The 23,094-nt window shown below is 43.3% G+C and overlaps 1 protein-coding gene across 1 annotated transcript; it reads left to right on the forward strand.

The window, feature by feature from the left end:
- Positions 1 to 2,062: 2,062 nt before the first annotated feature.
- Positions 2,063 to 21,427, forward strand: taf4a (TAF4A RNA polymerase II, TATA box binding protein (TBP)-associated factor). The gene is made up of 15 exons (XM_072666333.1): positions 2,063 to 3,412; positions 6,680 to 6,819; positions 8,364 to 8,474; positions 9,032 to 9,124; positions 9,579 to 9,701; positions 11,592 to 11,681; positions 11,926 to 12,240; positions 13,339 to 13,483; positions 13,728 to 13,836; positions 15,853 to 16,022; positions 16,391 to 16,521; positions 16,880 to 17,005; positions 18,119 to 18,175; positions 18,295 to 18,414; positions 20,479 to 21,427. The coding sequence occupies exons 1-15, from the start codon at positions 2,668 to 2,670 to the stop codon at positions 20,644 to 20,646; spliced, it is 2,643 nt and encodes an 880-aa protein (XP_072522434.1). The 5' UTR covers positions 2,063 to 2,667; the 3' UTR covers positions 20,647 to 21,427.
- The last annotated feature ends 1,667 nt before the right edge of the window (positions 21,428 to 23,094 follow it).

Raw genomic sequence — 23,094 nt, forward strand, 5'->3', positions numbered from 1 at the left:
GGTAAGTCTGATAGCTAAAAGTAAACATCCACCTTTTCCTTTTTACCTTTACAGGGGGGGGGGGGGGTGTTCAGACCCAGTAAGCTTAGTTTCTCCATAGATTGTCCTTTCTGTCCAGGTGGACCAGAGACAGACAGGAGAACAGTGGAGAATATGGCGTCCTCTGTAGACCAGTTGGGGCGATACACAAAATGAGCGGGACACGTAACAGGACGTCTTCATCACGGGGTCATGATTGTTGCCTGACTACTGACTGACTCTTCTAGGACATCCACAAGCCGGTCAAGACATTAGGGAAGGTGGCAAATGGTATAGGGTGAATACAAGGTAGTGGGTTCGAATAACTTGTCCAATCAGAGGAAGTACAAATTGGACGTTTCTAATAATGTGGCCAGTGAGATGTATTAATTAACTGATATTTATTATTCATAAGTTATACATTTAAATACTGGCTCTAGATCTTACTAGGAATATACCAGCATGTCCACTCACTGTCGACCCTGCATTCGCCCCCTTACAGACAGTTCAACACACATTAGTGACCTGGTTATTAAAGAGGCCATAGCCAACTTTTTGACTCCATATACAAGCCAATTTTGCATGGTTGGTTTTGGGATGTCACAAAAACCAACACATTACACACCTATTTACAGACCTATTCAGTCCACCCCAGGTTATACGTAGCGTTTTGACCTGGACTGCTTTCTGAAGGAGCCGCAACAGAGAACAGCCAATCAGATCGGATTCCATTGGCATAAATTAGCTGATAACAAAATAAAAGCGGGCTTAATTTCGTACAAGAGGTGCTAAAAAAGAAAGCGTGCATTTTTTTTGCTGTATACACCCACACAGGTGTTGTATGTGCACCTCAGGGGAAATAATAAAATGCATGGGAAATGTCTCGTATGGGCCCTTTAATCGCAGTGACTAATAAATGCTGGTAAGTGAGCAGCTGATTGCAACACCGTGTGAAGTACTGACGTTTCCTCCATAGAGACAAGCGCACGGCTGCCGAGAAACGTCTGAAACGGGCAGACGAGCTGCTCGTTTAACAACTTCAGGCTAATGTTGTTCACTTCCAGACAAACCGGTTGTCTTTGACAGCGCTGACTCGCGGACGAGTCGCTCTGTTGAACCGACTCCTTGCAAGTCAACCAAAACCAGAGACCAACTGACTCGAAGTTTTTTAATGTATTTATTTTACAGCTTCTATAACATTACATCTATTATAATAAAAGTGCATTTTCGTTACAAATCGAGTAAGAATCGTTCACGTTATTACATACTACAAAAAATATTTCAAAAAGTAGTTTGGTTTCTCTTTCTGTTGTGTTGCGTCCGGATCTTTTTTTTTTTTAACTGAACACTTTGGGTAAAACTGGAGTCAGTTCAGTGTTTATTTGTCATTTATTTGTCATTTGTTCAGCAAAATATAATAGACAAAAGATACATCTTAAAAATATCTGGAAAATATTTTAGACAAAAGTCGAAAAGTAATATTAAAGCGAGCTTCACTAAGTAAACCTTAGTTTGTATATATTTTTTCATTGCGTGTTTACAAAAAAACAGCAATTTTCGAAGTGTGCAATACTTAAACTATACAATACATTTAGCTTTTAAAATATGATCATATTTATTATGTAAACCTGTTTATAGGGCCTCTGCTTTTCAGCAAGTGTAGAATATGTGCAATTTTCATCATTAATCATTAGGAATGTTGATTAGTCTGATTATTTTGTGGATATTAAATCAACTATCGACCCTATAACTATAAAACCCCCATAAATCAAACACAAATCGAGCCAAAACAACCACGGAGCGAAAAAGAATCGCTGAATCTCCTGATTGATTCACTGCATCGGACAGTTCAGCGAGTCGCTAAACGAAACTGATTCGCTATTCTCTTCACTACGAGAATCAACGGACTGCCGTTCGACCCGCCTCCCACGTACGCACACCGTCCAATCACACGCCTGACATCCCCGTACGTCATGACGTTGTCGCTCCGTCGCGCAGGCGCACTGTCATTTTCGCCCCGAGCTCCTCAGCGTTCACATCGAAGATGGCGGCGGGCTTCGACCCGCTGGCGGTGGATTCTGTGATTAAAGGAGCGGGCGAGAAACTTTTGAGCGCTGTCGCAGGTCGTGCCAGAAACGAGCTCGGCCCGTAATTAAACTCCGAGAAGTGCGGGGGAAGAGCCCGGGCAGATGGAAGTGACAGTGCGAAGTGTTAGCTAACGTTAACGGTAGTGTGGGGAGAGGAGCCGCGGGGCTGCGGGGCTGCGGAGCTGCGGAGCCGCGGGGCTGCGGGACTTGTTTAGAGAGGAAAACAGCAGGTAACCGCTCGCAGTGTGGCGGAATGGTCGCTTTCTCCCCTCCATATCTTCACCCAGGAGAGTTAAAGTGACAAGGGCGCTTGTCAAGGGCCTTATTTAGCAATTTTAAACAACCCCCACCAGGGAGGGAAGGGGCTGTTTGGGTCCCGAGTGGAGGCACCGCCACCGCCGCCACCACCGCCACCGCCGCCGCCACCACAACAACAACAAACACCACGGATTTCCATGAACTAGCTAACGGCTCAAGCGAGACCCGACCCGGTGCCCCCTTTTCCTCCTTTTCCTCCTTTTCCTCCTCCTCCTCCTCTTCCTCCTCTTCCTCCTAACATGCTATGGTAACTACTTTGCCCAGCCACGAAGTGAAGACCGGGACGTCGACGGCGCAAACTTTCAGCGGAGGCGATGCCATGGATGCGCGGGCAGACAGCAGCGGCGCCGCTCTCCCCGGCACGCCCGTGTCGAACAGCAGCCCGACCGCGGGCACGGTGCTCAACAACGGACCTGGACTAGTAGCGAAAGCACCGGGTGGAGGTGGAGGTGCCGGTGCCGGTGCCGGTACCGGCGCACCCTCCACCTCCAGCACCGTTATCATCCAAGCGAGCGCGGCCACCGGAGCCACCGTGACCGTCCTGAGACCGGCTATGCAAACAACACCTAGCGTGAACGGAAGCAACGCGGTGCTGAATGTAGCTCAACAGGCGCCCGCAGCTGCTGCTGCCACCACCGGCATCACGTTGACGTTAACTCCGCAGACCCCGGGCCAGACTCCCACTGCTGCTGGAGCGCTGGGCACGACCACCACTAAGCCCGAGCCGGCCAAGAGCATCATCCAGAGCGCGGTGGGGCACACCGCGGTGGGGCACACCGCCACCGTGACTCTCGCTCAGCAGCCGCAGCTGCACGTGTCTCCCGGGCCGGCCAAAGGGGCGGTGCTGCAGCAGGGCGTCGTGCGGAGCGCAGCTCCAGCCCCGAGCCCAGCAGGGGTCAGGGCCATAGCTCCGCAACAGGTGCTGGCACCCCGGCTCCCCCAGAGCAGCCCGGGACAGCCCAGCATCCAGAACATCCAGCTACCTCCAGGTACTTCCCCATGTGCTCTTGCAGGGCAGTGCAGTGCAGTGTGCCAGATGCTGAAGTTAGAGGGTGTTCTGGTGTCAAACCAGGCCTGGAGAGTTTTGTATTTGGGCTCAGGTGACATGAAAAACACCCCACTTTGTCTTGAAGAGGTCCTTGTTTAATCAAAGTGTGGTTGGACACGAAACATCCCAAACAGCTTCCCAAAAACTTCAGGATTGTTCGCAGTGGTGTTGATGGAAAACCAGACGACTGAGGAGTTTAATGGCTCTTAAACGCTACTGCACTGACAGTTATGACACGAAATAGTTACACATGCGCTGCCTGATGCCTGCCACGCTGATTTACCAAGGTTTTGACCGAAACTGTAGGCCAGAAGCTTAATTTTAACCAAGTCATAATGGAGATCAGATTTCCCCCTCTTTTAAAGGTAAAAAAAAGGTGCACGTATTTGTTAGCCCATCTGTGGTAACGAAGACACACACACTAGTGAACTAGGGGCAGTGAGTACACACACACACACACACACACACCCAGAGCAGTGGGCAGCCAACTCCAGGGTAAAGGGCCTTGCTCAGGGCTCCAACAGTGGCAGCTTGCCAAATCGGGAATCGAACCCACAACCTTGTTATCAATAGCCCGGCGTTCTAACTGCTGAGCCACCACTGCCCTGCACTTTTACCACTTTCAGCTTTACATCATATAAATAAATCGCAGGCACTGGCCGTTTTGAGTAGTACCTGGAGTAGATATACCTCAGTGGTTTCTGTCAGCACCTCTCAATCCAAGTCAGGATTGTTCCTGGTGGTGATGTTAACCAGACGTCTGAGAGATCCAAGAGTTTAATGCCTCTTAAACACTACTTCGCTGATACCTATGATTCAAAATAGTAAAAAAACCTACTGTCTGATGCCTGAGACACTGCATTACCATAGTTTTGACAGAGGCTGTAGGCCAAGAATGTTATAACCAGTTCATGATGGAGATATGTTCTAATGCCAGTCAGATTTACCACACTTTATACCATTGTAAACTTTATATAGAAAACACAAAATTAATGTGGTCACTAAAACATCTCAACTTTCAATGGAAGTCCATTTTAAGCATTTCTATTGGTACATTTGTAGTGACATTGGACAACTACCAGATTCAAATGGTCATAAATTGAAAAAACTGCAGAAATGGAGATGCAATCCTGAATGGCTTTGTTTACGTCTCGACCACTGAGTGACTCGGACGTCTCGGAAAATCTGTTGGAATTCCTCCTAACTATAAGCCATGTGTCTTCAGTTTTTCAGTAATTGGAGCCCACATTTCACCCAGACTTGTTCTGTTTAATTTGCTATTCTTTGGTACTCTTTCTTATCCATAGATCCCCAAAGTTAGAGGACTTGAATAAAGAAAGCAGATTTAAAAATGAGGAGCATCAAACCACTGTTGTTACTAAGTAATTACTTAATGAGTGCAGTAATTACTTATTACCTAAGGAATTCACTTTATACACTCACATTACCTTTGTATATACAGTGTAAAAGACTGTTTCACACTGCTTGTGTGAGTGGAGATAGGGTAAGTCTCTGGCAGACCAAACCAAACGTGTTTTGGGCAACCTTGCTCTTGATCCAGCTGCTGAAGTCCTCAGCATTCTAGCCCCATTTTCATCCAGGCCTGTCTGCTTTCATTTACTGTCCTTTGGCTTGAAGTAGCATATTACTGGAAGTTGTTCAGCTGTTCTTCCAGTGGTCCAGATGCTGAAGTTGGTCTTTAGTTCTTTCAGTCATTTTACCTGTTTCTCCCAAATATGTCCTGTCTAATTTGCTAGATTTTGGCAGACCTGAAGTACATCTCTGAAGTCCAGGTAATTGTTCAGCTGTTACTGCAATGAGCCAGACGCCACAGTTCACCAAGACCCACGCCAGTGTTGTGTGGTGTTTTAGGTTATAAACTCCCAAAGCTGCCCTGTTTATTTTGCTCAGCTGTGCCGCTTAACACCCAAACCCTGTCTTGTTAATTTCCTACACTTTAGCGCGAGTGATGTGTAAATCACCCAGATCACCCACGCATCTGTCTTTAGTAAAAGTAATGGTTCAGCTGTTGCTGTAATGAGCCCTAATGCTGTGCCAGTGCTTTATTTTTTTCATTAGCTTACAAATCTCCCCCTCTTTAATTTGCTCTACATTTCACATGTGACTGGTAAAGGTCTTCTGCGCTCAAGCCTTAAAATCCTGACTCGAGTTAAAATGGTTTGAGCCTTTTTTTTTTAAAACACTGAGAAATCCCACCCTCTTCTCCTGGAAAGAGCCTACAAAACTGGCAATGGAAAGAGCCTTAAATAAGAGCACTGAAATGGGCAGTTCTGTAAGCTAACCTGTTGCCTGACTCGGACAGTCCACGCAGTGGCAACGCTGACTGGTCGTCTGGCAGCTTTGGTCTTGACAGATTTTTGCGCAGGGCCATCTGGATGCTCCACCCAGCGGCTTCTGTCGCAACACCCAGTGCTGAGCTAGTTCTTGCGGAGTGACGGACACTGGGTGAATGGACTCTCTCAGCACTGTGGAAATATAGGCCACCAACTGTGTGTTGTGCGGGGGCAGCATGTTCTGCATTGCCTCCCAGCATGGCGCCACAGACAGATTGGATGGCACGCCGGTTCCCGTTGTCACTTTTCCAGTTCGCATAGTAGAAAGAGCTACTGCTGAATTCATTGAGCAGATGTGGTTGGAGTTGAAGTCGGAGCTGGATCTGTTGAGCACAGACTGAGGAGCTGATATAGGGCTTGACGGATATGGCAGATGAGTGATTTTTGAGATTTGGTGGTATTGACTTCAATCCCATTGGTAAAGCAACGATATTTAGTAGAGCTGTGTGTCGGAAAGAACCTGTCCGTATGATACAGGAGTTATGATTTATAAGATGTATTGCGATATATTTTTAAAGTCAAATTTCAGGAAAAAAAACACACTACCATGTGCATAAAATTTCAGTAGACGTAAAGTTTATCCATTGTCTGACATCAATGTCCACATCTCTGATATCACAATACTTTGATATCAGCATTTTCTTACACCTCTAATATTTAGTGTTTCTTTTTGTAAAGCACTTTAATAAGCTCTCTAATTAATGACCCTATTTGTCCAACAAAGATGTTGACTGTTATAGAGGTTCTGAAGAAGCACCAGTGCACCAGCACCAGTCTGAAGTTTGCTGTCATTGGTTTAAGTCCCTGTGTGTCTTTCCTCCATCTTTATGTTGGCTGTCTCTTTATCTGTCCAGGTATGGTGCTCGTACGAAGCGAGACTGGTCAGCTGCTGATGATCCCTCAGCAGGTGTTGGCTCAGATGCAGGCCCAGATGCAGGCCACACGTGCCGCCACTCCGGTCAGCACTACACCCGGACAGATCACTTCTGCACAGGTACTGTAACATCACCACTGCACTCTGTGCACACTTCAACACTGTCAGTCTTAATGTCATCATTAAATGTCATCTTGGGACCGACAGGATTCATCCAGCTCCAGATTCCTCTAAATTTCAGTTGTGAAAGACATGGTAGCTTTGATTATGCACATAGTATAAGCCAGGACTGCCAGTGAAGTATATGGTTAACACTGGGGTAAGACCTGGATGTTTGTAGAATAGATCATATCGAGTTTATCGTCACGTCACTTGGACACACGTGTAAAGGCGAGTGGAAAAACGTGGGTGCTTGTCCCGCGCAGTATACGTACCGTGGCACTGTTCAAATATACAAGCTATTAATACAAGGTATGAATATGCAGATGTTACACAATGCTGTTTACATAAAGGCACTTATGGTGAGTGGTGTGCAGTGTGACTGGGCTGTTAGTACAGTTAGAGGTGGTAAAGTGCCAGGTGCAGAGTGTGTTCTGTGTGGGTGAAGGTGTGTGTGGTTTGTCCATAGAGTTCCATAGTAGTGTTGGTTAAGGTGAGGGGTGTGCGTGGGGGCAGTATTATGATGTTACACTGCTAATGGATGTTCAGTAGCATGATGGTCTGTGGGAAGAAGCTGTCTCAGAGCCGGTGGGTTCTGGGCTTCATGCTTATGTACCTGATGCTGCTCAGCAGCTGTGAGAACAGACTGTGGCTGGGTGGGTGGAGTCCTGTATAATCCTTATAGCCTTCCTCAGACAGCGATGTGCTGGGCTGTGCAGGCAGTTTAAAGAGACGTTGCCTGTAATACGCCGTCAACCACTGTTCGATTAGTCATTTCTTATGGAAGTAGGCAATTTTTAGCCGTGATTTAGCAACAAGTGACATAACGACAGGGTGACCAATTACTAATGAAGTTCTAAGATAAGATGATCCTTTATTTGTCCCACAGTGGGGAAATTCTTAGTAATAACTGTACGTTATAACTGTGAACAAAGCATAAAAGATCTTTATCTGAAGTGACAAGTACACTGGCCAAAACTTGGTCTCAAACAAGTCTCTTACTCTAACTTTACGTTCCACCTTAAATGATGCAGCAGTTACGTTCTGCTGTTAAAATTGTACAGAATAACTGCTGCACTATTTAAGGTGGAATTGAAAGTTAGAATTAAAAGCCTTGCTTTGGCCACTTTTTCACTTTTCTTGACAGGCAGGCACATGCAAAGGGATTTGGCTGCAGTGTTTTAAAGGAACTTGGAGCTGAATGGGCTATATATAGACACACCCACAATAGACAAACCTGGGGTGACCGTAGAGGCCTGTTGCTTTCTAATGTCATTGTACAGTTAGCATATGTACATCATCCAGGGCAAGAGGATCAGGTGGTCTGAATCAACTTTTGGTTAAATAATAACCCAAATTCTACCCAACAAATTTGTGATGATGTTTCAGCTAAAAATCCACTGCAGTAAACCTTCCTCTAGTTACTTTAAAAGCCCCTTAAAAGTGCTGTGATCAATACTTATCAGATGCCATATAAAAATTCCACTGTTCCATTTTCCCTGCAGACCCCTGGTGCTCCAATCATGACCAGACCGGTTGCTCCTGCAATCATCAAGCAGGCCTCACCCACAACCAGCAGCACTGCTACCACCACACTCCAGAGACCTCCTGTGCAGGTAACATCATGGGCACACATCATCATTATAAAGCAGGCAGATGTACGTGACCCAGAGAGTGTACCCCAGAGAGTACCAGCACACACTAGTACCAGCACTTCCACTACAACCCTCCAGAGGATACCTCAGCAAGTAACACATCCATGAATGAGTGAACGAACACACACACACACACACACACACCATCTCTTTAGAAAAGTTCAAAATAAATGCACTAGGACTGAAACTGCAGCACACACACACACACACACACACACACATGTACACACAAACCTCTCAGCATCTGGATAGAGAGCTCACCTACTGCTGCACTTGTGACACAGACAGATATACACACTCAAATTCACGCTGAGAAACACACAGGTCGATATTCCAGAGACACCCCCCCCCCCCCAGACTCCCTCTCTCGCACACTAAGCAGATGAACACCTCCAGCTGATGACCTCTCGCAGGAGTCAAAAGCGTTTTTAAGAGCCTTTGCTTTCATTGTGTTTGAAAATGAAAAGAGCTGAAGAATACTCAGTAGTCCACTTGCCTCTCTCTTCTGTGCTTTTCAGCTGCCCTCTGTGGGCTCTGTGCTGACAGTGCAGCCGGGGGCCGCCCCGCGGGTGGTGACTCCTGCCGCAGGGACCAGCATCACCTTGGCAACGGTGAGAAACTGGAGTTGAGAGGGAACCTAAACAGTCCAAGTGTCATGAGTGTAACAGACAGGCTGGGTGTGAGATTCTTCAGCCTGGGTGATTTACAAGCTCTCAAAGCCTTTCATATTATCTGCTGCCTTTGTATTTTTGTGCGTACCGTTTTGCATACGCTTGTGTGACAGACCCAGTGGAATTAGTGAACGCAAGGTGCTTTCCAAAATGCTTTTGGGGAGGATAAAGATGAAGTGACTTCAAATCCTCTCTGAAATATCCCCTTCTGGAAAGCACCTTAAAATCCCAGAATTACAGGACTAATATTGGTCTTAACCCTGATGCAGTTTTTTTTTCGCTCTCTGGAGAGACTAATTCATTGGGCCTTGGTTGATCTGTTATTATGAATGATCGCTTGTGTAATTAGCTGTATGTTCCCTATAAGCTCACAATGCTTTGTTTCTGTCTGCAGGAGACGATGGAGAACGTGAAGAAGTGTAAGAATTTCTTGTCCACGCTGATCAAGCTGGCCACCAGCGCGAAGCAGTCGACGCAAACAGCCGCCAATGTCAAAGAACTGGTCAAGAACTTGCTGGTGAGCGCGTGGACCGAGGGCTGTGTGTGCGTGCGAATGTACGAGTGTGAAAAAGGTCTGAGCCTGCGTGGTGGTATTTTGTCTTGTTTGTGTGGGAAGTGTTTAGATCAAAAGTATTTTCTGTGCGTTTTCTCACTTTGACTAAGCCGCAACATTTACAGAGTGATTAGAAGATTATTGGGTATCAAGAATCACAGCAGAATGAGTGTGGACGGAAGTTAGTTAGTTTGTGTGTGTGTGAGAGAATGCGTAGGAAATGTTTTTTTGTGTGTGTGTGTGGGAGGTGCAGCTTATTTTATCAGAAGTGTTCTTTCTGTGTAGTCTCACTTTGAGAAAGCATTTTATAAATTGATCATTAGATTATTTGATATTATCTCAGCTAAATGTTGGGGGTAACCTCAAGTTAAAAGTGGATATGTCACTCCAACTTAGACTTCATCAATCCATCAATCAAAAACTAACAATTCAGAGCTTATTGGTCTGAATTTTTAGCTGAAACCAAGGGAAATAAATACACTCATTTATTTACCTGATTTCCCATGAGAACAAGGGCCCCCTTTCTTGTTTACTTTGTGCTACAACGTTCGGTGCAACAGCAGGTCCGCAGTGAGTAGAGTAGTATAGTATGCTCAGCGGGTGTTGCAATAACTGGAACATCACCATCATGAAGATGAGAATGTTTCTTGAACAATTGAGTGTTGTAGAGCATCATTGAAAATATATCCACCGCCTTTCAAAGAAGAGGGCCATGGTTGTGTCTATGGCTGGAGGCGCTAACATTGAAAACTTCCACCCAAACGTCCACACGTCTGCTCTTAACCAACACCAGAACATCCTTACCCAGAGAAATAGCTCAGTTATCTGGCGAAGACGACACGTCGATGCTTGTGAGGCCCTTAGGTTAGCTCTTAGGCTTATGTCTTACCTTCACCAGAGCTCCATAAGAGTTTCCCCTCCACAAAATAATAAGAGCAGATGTGTGGATGTTATATTTAGCGCCTTCTACCCAAGATGCTGGTTCTCTTCTTTGGAAGGTGGTGGGCATAATCTTTTTGTGTTGCATTGGAAAGCTAGTTAGCTCTGTTCTAAATACCTCTAAATAATGGTTGATGGTTTAGGTATGTTGGGTTAGCATAGCTAGCTACTTTATGATCAGTGCCCACAGCAGTAGCTGTACCACTCTGCATTTGCTTTGAATACGATCCGACTATAAACCATTTGACAGGAAACGACCGAAAATTCAATCAGAACAGTGGGAGCCAAAGACAGCCAATTTGTTTTATTTTAGTTTAATTGTTAAAATTGCTTCTTGAACAGAATCAGACAAATTCTTTATTTCTCTTTAAACACAAAAACTCAAATAAAACAAATAAACAAAATAAATTACATAAATCTGTGACCTGCTTTAAAATAATTAATTTCTCGTTTTCTACAGGCTTATTTTTCACTAAATATCAATAAATCTAATGTAATCGATGTGAGCAAATAAATAATCTAATACTAGCTGTGCCAAACACTTCTTTCTTAGATTCTAAATTATTTCTCCATTAAATCTGCCCAGTTCATTGAAGAGTGGCCGTTTATGGCAGCTTGCTCGCTTCAGGTGGTTTACCATGTATAAGGATGTTGATTGGTAAGCAAGTCCTCAGACACGAAGCTTGCATTTCACGAAGCATGCAGTTAGGATTCTCTTTCAAAATGTCTCCATTATTTTGACCTTTTCTGGAAAATTGTTATTGTGTTGTCGACTTTCAGGGGGCAGCCCTAATTTTCTGCTGTTTTGGAGGTGAGGATTTTGCGTGACAGTGAGGATTTGCTCATTTTTGTGAAGTCTGAAACTTCTAAGAACCTTGTTTCTTTGGACCCCTGGTTAACTGTTTGTGTTTGTAGGAGGGGGCGATCGAAGCAGAGGACTTCACCAGCAGGTTATACAAGGAGCTCAACTCCTCACCCCAGCCTTATCTCGTGCCTTTCCTGAAGGTAATGAGAACTTTCTTTTTAATGAAATGTATATAATAATGAAATCAACAAACAGTGTTATCCTACCCCTTTTAATACCCCTCATCCAAGCTTGGAAGCTTGTGATTTTGGCTGGGCATCATTACCTTAATAGGAAAATCAGACTGAAACTTCTTAGCTCAGGGTTATGGCTGCTGTCTGTGTCTGGAAAACTGCTGCTGGTTGTTCTCTGCTTTTAACTGTGTTTGTGTTCCTGTTTCTCCAGAGGAGTCTTCCTGCTCTGAGGCAACTCACTCCGGACTCCCTTGCCTTCATCCAGCAGAGTCAAGGCCTCCCGGCCAAACCTGCAGCTACTGTTGCGCTGACCAGCCCTACGGCAGCTAACACCGTGACCGCAGCTTCAGTGGCCACCACAGTTCCAGTGGCTACTGCAGCGACCCCGGCTGCCACAGGCACTGCAACCATTGCAGCCACCACAGCCACTGCATCCTCTGCAGCTGCTGTTGTGTCTGCTGCTGCCACAGCCCCAAGGACACTCATCCAGCCCGCTCTCAACAAAGCCAACCAGTCTGCCTCACTGGTAATTTGGTGCAGTCCAGCACAACTCTGTTCAGCTTAATTCAACTGTAAAGCTTTCATTACAGCATTGAGGGAAAAAAAGACCTAATTGGATCTAATTAAATGTACATGCAGAATGATTTACTGTTTTTCCCTGAACTGAACTGTTCTAATAGTTTTAGTCCCATGCAGATACACATTTCTGTGAAAAAATAGCAGAAAAATAAACTTTGAAATATGAGATCCTCAAATTTATGTAGCATTTTACCTTAAAATAGCAGCTTCAAAATCATGTGATGCTCCACTGACCTCTACATTGTTGCTTCTCCGGGCCCAGCACACAGCTGCAGTACGTAACTCTGGTGAAGTGAGTAGGATAATGCTGCGTAACCATATTCGTGTTATATATAATCATATTCGTGTTAAGAAATTTATTATTACTCTATTGCCTCAGTCCACATGCTTCTCTACATCTCAGTGACTGTTCTGTATCTCTCAGCCTGTCCAGAAATGCACTTGTAAAGCGTTTTCATTAGTGATGTTTGAAAGTGTGGGTTACTCATCAGGACTGTAGGGGGGGGCACAGTCTACATCCAAACTAATATAAAATAAGTCACTTATACACATGGAGCAGTAACACACAATGCTTCTCAAACTCAAAGCTAAAATTGCTGTCTGACATTTGTATACACTTTTTGCTGATCCAAAAAACAATCTGATCCATGACTTAAAAAAACTTGATCCAACTCAAAGCTTGTGTTTTGTGGTCCATTACACCACTATTAGCTAATGTGTGTGTTATGGCCTGTGTCCGTTATGTAGTCATAGAAAACGCATAACTGCTTAGAATCTCCAGATTCTGGACATTGGTCCCTGGTATTTTCATAATGGCTAATGCAGACGTATACACCACCTTGTGTCAGATGTATGCTAACAACCTTTTCCTTCAATTGGGTCAACAGATTTTAAAAGGATACAAAAAAAAATTTATTTCTGACATTGCTTTACTACACCTTCACAATTTTCCATTTGATTTAAACCTCTAAGGATAGCATTCCTCATAAGCATGTTTGACTGTGTGTCATTTGTTTGTGTGTGTGTTTGCTATTCCCTTGTTTAGATGTTGCAGTCTCAGCAGCAAGGGGCGATAGTAAAGACCCCCCAGGTTACCTTGACGACTACTCCCATGGTTGCACTTAGGGGTCAGCCCCATAGCCGCATCGTAGTGGGACAGCCTCATATGCAGGTCAAACATCTACAGACAGGTATGTGTTTGTGCGGAGTTGAAGTGGCTGTGTATGGGACAGAGGGGCTGAGGACCTATGCTGTGAAATACTGTCTTATTATATGATGTGCACTCCTAGGTAACACTGTGGTACAGTAGTGGGTGTTCGAGCCATGTGTGGTCTGTTAAAGTGTTAAAGGTTTATCAGACCGAAGGTCAGGCGTGCAAACATTAATGGTGGTGTGAAATGTGTAACCTCCAATATCTCCAATGTCTTTTCTCAGTGGCGATGAAGCCAGGTGCATTGAGTGGTCCTAAAATCTCTCCCAGCCCGGTAGCTCTCGTTGCAGCTCAAAAGAGCAAGCTGAAGGATCCTGCTGGTGGAACATTCAGGTTAGTGTGTGTGCAGTGTGTTGTCACTTGTAATATTGACACAGTAAAAAAGACTATCAAATATGTGTGCATTTTAGTGTGTATTGCATATAACTGCATTAAATGAAGCAGGGCCAGCTGTGCTCTAATGGACCACTGGCATCATCCGGAGTTGAACTTAATATATCAAAAAATATATCAAAAAAGCTACATGGGAGTGCCAGCCAAATAAATATCTCTAGGAAACATGCTGGTGATTAGTCGTCCCTAAGCATGGGTAATGCAATAGCTCTGAAAAACATATTAGTATATCATTTACAATGATAATTTTGTATTTTTTTTTTATATATGGACCAATCAGTGTTTTTAGGGCCAGTACCAATTGCTGCGCACCTTTCAGCTCAATCAGCCAATCGCCTATACCGATTTGAGGGTGGGGCTGGATGTCACATTAACTTTTGCAGGCAAACTTGATAATGCATCATTGTGTAGGGCTTCTGCAATGTTCTGAGATCTGTCTCTCAAGATGAAACATACGCAAGATGTTAAAATTGGGACCTGTGCAGAACTGCTCTGTGGAAGAGTGGAAACACAGCTTAAAAGGGCTGCTTAACTGGCACTAAAAGCTCAGCACTTTGAACAAAATTCCTTTAGCTTTTGGGCTGTTGCTGCTGTACTTTTGGTCGTAGTTAAATGTGGTCTGCACTGTTTGCTGGATTTTCTTGTGTTAGTGGTCTTTATTAGCTCTGCTATTCTAATGCTCACTGTACTTCGCCTAATGGTGTACTTTCAAAAGTCTTTCCTCAGCTTCCTCCACGAGGCAGAGTTAGTTTTACACATCCTAAAAATTTTTGAGCTTGAGTCAGATTAAAAGAAAAGCATGCATGAAGCACGATCCGTAGTCCACCTAGTCCACCAGCGTCCTGTGACCGAGAGCCTCAGCCTTAACTGACATGTATGATCATTTTGGCTCTCAGGATCAGCTAAGTTAGAGAAAGATCAGGTCACATATCAGTACTCATACATAGCTGATCAATTTTTCCATCTCTACTTTTTTAAGGGTGGTCTTTGGTGTGCAAGAAATCAGTTATGCTTAGTTGTTAAATTATCTTTAAATTGCCTTTAATTGTTAAAAGCTTTCTCCAGGTAAGCCTCATCCAGATAACCATGCAACCATGAAGTTCTGGAACAGTGTCTTATGGGAAGAATTAGAGCTGGGCAGTATGACAATATTTTATCGTATAGTGATAAATTTTGTTATCATGGTACACAATATGCTTTTATGAGTTTATCATGAATATCGTAAGCACGTTTCATTACAAAGAGTGTAATCCAAGTGAAACTTTATATTGTAAGTAAAAATCACAATACTCAGTATGGGAGAGCGTTTGGAATGTTTAAATGTTTTTTTTAATGCTGTTGGTGTGTTTTTTTTTTTACATGACAAAATATTGCGACAAATATCGTATGTTGTAAAAAATGTCTTTAAATATCATCATATATTTTTTTCCATATCGCCCAGCTTTAGGAAGAATCTAAAGTGGAGTCTTTTGCTTGACATGGGCCTTGTTATGTTTGTCAAAAACCTAACATTGTTTTCTAAAGTAAGAATCTCATATGAACTGTGAAGCATGGTGGTGGTATTGCAATAGTTTAAGGATGCTTTGCTGCATCAGGATCTGGACGCATTGCTACTATTAAGGGGGGGAATCTGAAATCTACCGTGTTTTCATGAAGAGGAAGTCAGGTCCATGAGCTGGAGCCAAAGCCTAACCTAAATTTCTATTAAAATGTTGTGGGAGGACCTATAAGGCACAGTTCATGCTTTAAGGCCAACACCAGTCAATGAGCTAAAGCAATTCTGCTGTAACCAGCTATTAAAAGGAAGCAGGCAAAACTTGAATTTAATTAGGTCTGTCCAAAATACACTGAATGGTGTTCTGCAGAAATATGCCATTAAGGAACAAAAATAATCAAATCAAACAAATCAAAAAGGAATCATTAAATGGATTGATTTAACTCTGTGTGCTTCTGCAGGGATGACGATGACATCAACGATGTGGCCTCCATGGCTGGGGTGAATCTGTCAGAGGAGAGCGCTCGCATCCTGGCCACCAACTCTGACGTGGTGGGGACTGTGACGCGCTCCTGCCAAGATGAAGCCTTCCTTTCCTCTGCCTTGTTGCAGCGCAGGATACTGGACATAGGTCTGTCAGCAGTGCCCGAGCTTTCAGTCGTGTGTCTTGTAACAGCCAGTAGGTGTGGGCGATGTGACAAACATGTAATGTTGAGCACGTCTTTGTGATGCACATATGCTGCATATTTGTTTTGATAGCAAATGAAAACAGACATCTCCCACTCAGTTAGACAGAACTTGGCTGGGGTTCCATATTTCCCACAAGCCCACAAGTAAATGTCTTTTAAACAAGGAGCCAAAGTTTAGTCTTTGTCTAAGTATACTGGCTCTGATTTGGCCCTTTTTGAGAAGGTGTGTGGCCACTGTTCACATGGTCTAGTTGTGCATGAGAAGTCACTACACTCTGTGTAGTCTACTGATGATTCCTCTTATCTATAGGTAAACGCTTTGGGGTGACAGATCTGGCACCAGAGGTGGTAAACCTGGTCTCCCACGCTACTCAGCAGAGACTACAGAACCTCCTAGAGAAGGTCTCGGTCATCGCACAGCAAAAGAATATGACCTATAAGGTAATTTGCATTGAGTCCCTATAGTAGTGACCTGCTCTTTGCGTGTGATTATGCTTATCTGTTTGAGTGTAGTGCAGCTTCAGACTGGGCTACAGTGTTTTGACCAGGAGCATGAATTTCTATGTTTGTATTCTAAGCGTTTAAGTAAATCAGGCTATGAGCAGTGGTTCCTTTTGTCGAGCGTGTGGTACACATTCACCGTCTGTGTGTGTTTCACTTCTTTCTATGCTACATCCTAACCACAGCGTCTACTTGCGTGTTAAGCATTTTGTTGTGGGGTCAAAATCAGGCCGTAATGATGCGTATATATTAGTGCCTTTGTTTACAGTATGGAGAATTTTGCTTCCGTGTTGTGCAGGAGGATGGGCGTTACGAGCAGGTGACTGATGTTCGAGCACAGCTGAAGTTCTTTGACCAGCTTGACCAGCTGGAGAAGCAAAGGAAGGAAGAACAGGAGAGAGAAATACTCATGAAGGCAGCCAAGGTGATACACACCGAGCATTGTATGTACAGTACTGTGTAAAAGTCTCAAAAGGTTTGTGTAGCTTTATTGACTATATGGACAAAAGTATTGGGACACCTGCTCGTTCTTCTCAAATCAAGAGTATTAAACAGGAGTTTATCCTACTTTCTCTAACTGTCTCTAATGTCCAGAGAGGGCTTTCTACTTGAGTTTGGAGGAGCATTGCTGTGAGGATTTGATTATATTCAACGACAAAAGCATTAGTGAGGTCAGGATGTTGGATGATCATCACCCACCTCATGCCCAGCTCTCCAGCTTCTCCCAAAAGTATTGGATGAAGCACCAACCATTATTTCAGAGACCACAGTCCCACTGCTCCACAGCTCAATGCCGGGGGGCCGTGGTACCAAGAGGTTCATGTTTATCTGCAGGCACTACAGGATCTTGACTGGCTGTGTATATGCGCATCTGTAGTAGCTGAATGCAGTCATTAGAAGAGATGTCCACAAACATCTGGACATCTAGTTTATGTTGGTTCCTGGCTCTGTAAACTCCAGCCACTATATGGATTTGTTAACTTCCACCAGCAGCTCACCTGACATTCATTAATGAACACTTAAAAAAAATAAAGGTTCTTTTATTTTTGCAGTCCCTATCTAACACTTAGTTTTTCTCATCAATAATTTATGATTAGAAGAACTAAGTGTTAGATAGGGACTGTAAATACTGGGCTTTCTCAATGAGGTGGTTTCTTAATAGTTTAACCAACACATGCTCATCAGCTCTACATTTATATTTATTCTAATTATACTGATTTGGAACAAATTAATGATTGCTGCCCAGATAAATAGCCTCACTTAGTTTTCTCAGAGTCTTTTGAACAGTTCTACACGTGTTGTGATTCTGACACTAACCTGACGCAATACATGTTTACCAGGAACCAGATGATCTTTGCTGACAGATGAATTGGTGTATAGCACCATCTAGTGGTGAATGTCTCATTCTTATTTACATAGAGGATGTTGTGGTTCACGTGGTTTAATTGATCTCTGAGGAGGTGGCTGAGTATGAATAATTTTGTCATTTCACTTCAGCTAATGGGTGTTTTTGTTGCTTTTTGATGCTGTTGTGCAGTCTCGGTCTCGGCAGGAGGACCCAGAGCAGTTGCGGTTAAAACAAAAGGCCAAAGAGGTAGTATGTTCTTCAGCCTTATGATTGCTGACTAGCTGTTTACAGTGACTAGTTTGGCATCAACCTAGTGACTGTAATAAATGCCTGTGTTATTCACTGTGTTTTTGTGCCTGTGACAGATGCAGCAACAGGAGCTAGCTCAGATAAGACAGAGAGATGCCAACTTGACGGCGCTGGCTGCCATTGGACCCAGAAAGAAGAGGAAACTCGACTCTCTTTCTCCTGGCAATGATGCAGAGGTACAAATTCTCTTATGTCCCTTCATGCATTTTCAGGATCCGGATAATATCTGGATATCTGGCCAAACCACATAGAAACGTAAGTGTAAACACACCAAAGACCCATTTAAACCAGAGGAGGAGGTGGTCTGACACACGTTTGAGCCCGGTTATAGCAGTGTAAATGCATATACCATCTCACACAACCAGAGATGCATTTGACTGCCAAGTGTAAACGCACATGGCTGAAATCTTATCAAGAGACACTTCAGATACTAGTCAAATGAAGGTTTGTCTTTGAAACCATGCTTTTAGTTGTCCTGCGTGTGTAGACGCATAAGAGAGAACTTTGTGCTGTGCGTCAAACTATGACATAAAAAAAAGTAGTATACATTTAAGACCATGGGTTTATTAGACATGATTTTTACATGACATTTCTGGCTGCTTAACATTTGAAAAATAAATAATCAGGGCTAAGGATGACCACACTTTGTCTTTGAGATCTTCCACCCTGGAAAGTTCAGGCCCAGTGCACCTGACTCTCATATTCAGATGCTTCTAAAGGACTTGTAGCTGAACTCTACTGTAGTAGATCATTATAATTAGGATGAACCAGCACTGGTTTGTAAGATGCCTTTGGAAGTCAGCCAGCAAGCAAACTTGACATTTTATGTTCTGTTCGATAAGGGATGTATAATAAATGAAAAAGTCTTGTAGCCTTTCAACAACATAGATTGTCCAGTTCCCCTCACCACAAGCCCTCATATTAAAATGATGGAAACTGAAATGTTCAACATCAGTCGCCCCCCCACCACCACAATGTTTTATTATAGAAGAATAGAGAACTTTACATGTGATATAAAACTTTAATTACGTCTGTGTGTAACACCACTTGATAGATTTTAAAAGACGTAGCTCATTAGTCTTTATCCAATCACACAAGTGAAGCTGTGTCACAGTCTACTGTTGTTTTTGTTATTACTATAATAATAATAATAATAATAATAGCAATAATAAAATAACAAAACTTGAAAGAATCATAGCAACCCCTTTATCACAATACGAAACCAAAGTTGGAGCTTGATATGTTGCACCTCACAGGTCTCGTTTGCACAAACAGGACGTCAGGGTGTGGGTGTGTATGTGGTTGGGGAAACACATACGTACATCATTCAGTGTATTCTGCAGCAAGAGCTGGAGGAAATAAACAACTCATTCTTAAGAACGGACGGCTTAAAAGCCTTAAAGCAACATTATGTAGCAGTTATACAGCTTCAAAATCATGTTGGTGCTCCACTGACTGTAATTGGGAGAATGGTGTCTCTAGCATTGCTACTCCTGGCTAGAACACTGCTCCTGCACTATGCATCACACATATATATATATATATATATATATATATATATATATATATATATATATATATATATATATATATAGGTCAGCTTTTCAACAAATGCACATGTTTAGCTGATTTTAAGAGAATGGGGCTCAGATATTTACAATAGTGGTGTAAAAGTAAACTACGCTCCACAGCTGTGGGCGGAGCCCAGGAGCAAAAATACCAATTTCTTGGTACGATGCTTTAAAATTGCAAAGTGACTGTCTTAATGTTGTCATTTATGAAGTTTGCAGCCCAGTCACCTGGTCCACCGGATACATGTCGCACCTGTTTCCCCCTCTCGTTGGCCACAGCCTGGAATGACCTGTTCAGTTTTATTGCTGACCATCTCATGCTAGAAGACTCTGGAATGTTTTAAATTGTAAAAATCAGCAAACATGCTTGAAAATATCAGTGGGCTAAAGATTGCCTATTTGATCCTCTCACACAACTACGGCATCGCTTCTGAAGTAGCTTCCTGACCTGGAAACACACTTCAGAGTGTGAAACTTTGTCAGAAGGGGCAAATTGGGGGTGTTGTGTAGGCCTGACATTAGTTGATAACTGAAACTCGTGCTGTATTTGCAGATTTCCAGATTGCTCAGATAAAACAATACCATCGTTGGTTCACTTCAAAAGCTTTCATTCTTTTTAGTCACAGCGGTGTTTCTTCTGTCTGTTCCTCTGTGTTTGTGTTTTCACAGGGTTCTGGTTCGTCGGCAAACGCAACTGCGGGTTTGAGTGGCGGAGTGTCGAGGCAATTTGCTCGTCAGCGCATCACGCGTGTAAACCTCAGGGATCTGCTCTTCTGCCTGGAGAACGAAAAAGCAAGCAGCCGCTCCCAGCTGCTCTACAGAGCACTACTCAAATAGCAGCTGGACTACAGAGCCGCGCTACGACGGCAGCTCGGTGACAGAGCAGTGCTCAAATAGCAGCTCAACTACAGAGCAGTGCTGGAATGGCTGTTTATCTCCAGAGAGGTGCTCACGTAGCCGCTCGACTGCAGAGCAGTGCTCGAGTAGCTGCTGCTGTGCTGAGCTGTTCTCATATACAAGGTCCATCGCCGAATGCTCACACTGGAGCTGTGCTACTGAGCCCTGCTCTACCAGCACCTCCCTCACTGGGTGCTGCTCGAATAGTACTGACTGCTCCACCAAGTGCTGCTCATACAACTGCTGCTCTACTGAGCGTTGCTCAAGTAGCATGACCTGTATGGAGCACTGCTCACGTTGCAGCCTGGCTGTACCACACTTTTCTATCTCCCCTTTGACTCTCATCCTTCACACTTTTTTTGTCCTTTGTGTGTTTCGCGTATTTCTCTGTCTTTCTCTGTCATTTTATGTTTGTCTCTCTTTTACTGCTGTCCTCTGTTTCCTCCGTGCACTCACTAACTTAAACATTCACGTCTTCTCTCTTTCCCTCTTTTTCCTCTTATTGTTTCCCACAGTTTTACGTTGTTTTTAGCTTCCTTACACTTTTGATTTTACTCTGTTGAAAATATGTCTAAAGAAATCTACAGTTATATATCCAATGTTTTTCATAGAGGGTGGCTTTGTAACATGCAAATTACCAATGTAAAAAAAGAGAATACACAATGAAACTGCTTATTCATTTTGTATTTGTGTTTTTATAAAAGAGGTTTTAAGAAATAAATGGAGAAAGTTTTATAAAACACTCACTTGTTGCTCTTATTACGTTGTAGTTAGCCAGGTTACAGTAGCTTTTGGCTATTTTTTGCTGGCAGTTGATGAACTGAGCACCAGATGGCGCCAAAGCCCTGCAAAATAAATGTGCTCTTTGTCCATCAAGCAGGTCTTAATGAGGAGCTCAAGTAGTACCATCAGTGAGGGACTGTCAAAGTAAGGGTAAGTGTGTTTATTAAAGTGTACTCTAAAGCTGTTCAGGCTACAAAACACTGCAGATTGGTTTGCATGATGGTCTGAGGAAGCAGTACTGTTCCTGTAACCGGACTCCTATGCTTCTTTGCAGTGTCTTTTGCTGCGTCAGTGCTGTGGGAGTAGAAGCTGTGCAAAGTCATGGACCTGGCATACTGAAGTGTCTGATGCTGGACAGGCTCATCTACACTATACTTCGTGTTGGGTTGTGAGTACAGCTCAACACCTCTTTAGCAAAGTGTTTTGATCGGTAAAGTGTCAATTTTCTTTCTTAACATGATCTCTTTAGGCTGTATCTTTACCATAGACAGTAATTATGACTTACATGTCTCTGAATAGAAAACCTATTCCTTCAAAACACAGATATAACAGAAGCCAACAAGGAAGTGCCCAAGCAGCTGCCTATATCCAGGCTGTATGTGAAATTTAATATTGAATGTAGTATTTTTGTGATGTCACACAAACCCAACAATGGATTTACCTATGTGAGCATATTCAGACCCTTAAGCCTTGCATATTTACACATGAGCAGTATTTCAGCCTGGACAGCTTTTTAAATGAGGCAGAATATAAAGCAACCAGTCGTCATAGAGGAATATTTCCATATACACTATATGGACAAAAGTTTTGGGACACCTGCTCATTCCTTGTTTCTTCCTACATCAATGGTATAAAAAGGAGTTTATCTTGGTTTTTGTTGGAGTAACTGTCTCTACTGTCCAGAGAAGAAGGCTTTTGATGAGTGTTAGTGAGGTCAAGATGTTGGATGGTCACCATCATTCCAAAGAACACAGCTTCACTGCTCCACAGCTCAACGCTGGGAGCTTTAGACAATGTACAGTCTTAGAATTAAAGTGTTCTGCTCAAAACACTGTCCTATACTATGGATGGATATGAATTCAGCAGGTTCCACTGTGGATCCAATTGAAGGAACCATTAGATTTTGGTACATGAAAGTGATGTAGAGTTGTAAACATTGCTGTCTCTTCATTGAAAAGAATATCAGAGTAGACCGCATAAGGATGGCAACACTATCTGGTAAGAAAAAATAATAATAATAATGTTAGACTAGGATAGGCCATGTTGAGTGGCTGTGAGCTGCTTTAGTGACATAAACCAGCCTATAAAAGCAGAGCCCAACAAGCCCACCTTAAAAGTAAAGTGTGTTTTATTCTGAGGTAAAATAACATGTCTTGTAAAACAGCTTCTGAGCAAGTAAAGTTTCTATACCTATTACTATTACATCAAAACCGACCTAACATAGTGGAGGGTAGCACATCCAACTTGCAGGTTGCAGCCTAGATAGCCTAGATATAACATCCAATAGTTCATGTCGGCAAGCATACGAGCCGTTAAATGTAAAAGAAGCCACGCTTTCAGCCTCCGGTGTACTGAATTTCAGCTCAGTGCTCAAACTTCACCCTC

The sequence above is a fragment of the Salminus brasiliensis genome, chromosome 21, assembly GCF_030463535.1.
Source record: "Salminus brasiliensis chromosome 21, fSalBra1.hap2, whole genome shotgun sequence".
NCBI classification, from domain to species: domain Eukaryota; kingdom Metazoa; phylum Chordata; class Actinopteri; order Characiformes; family Bryconidae; genus Salminus; species Salminus brasiliensis.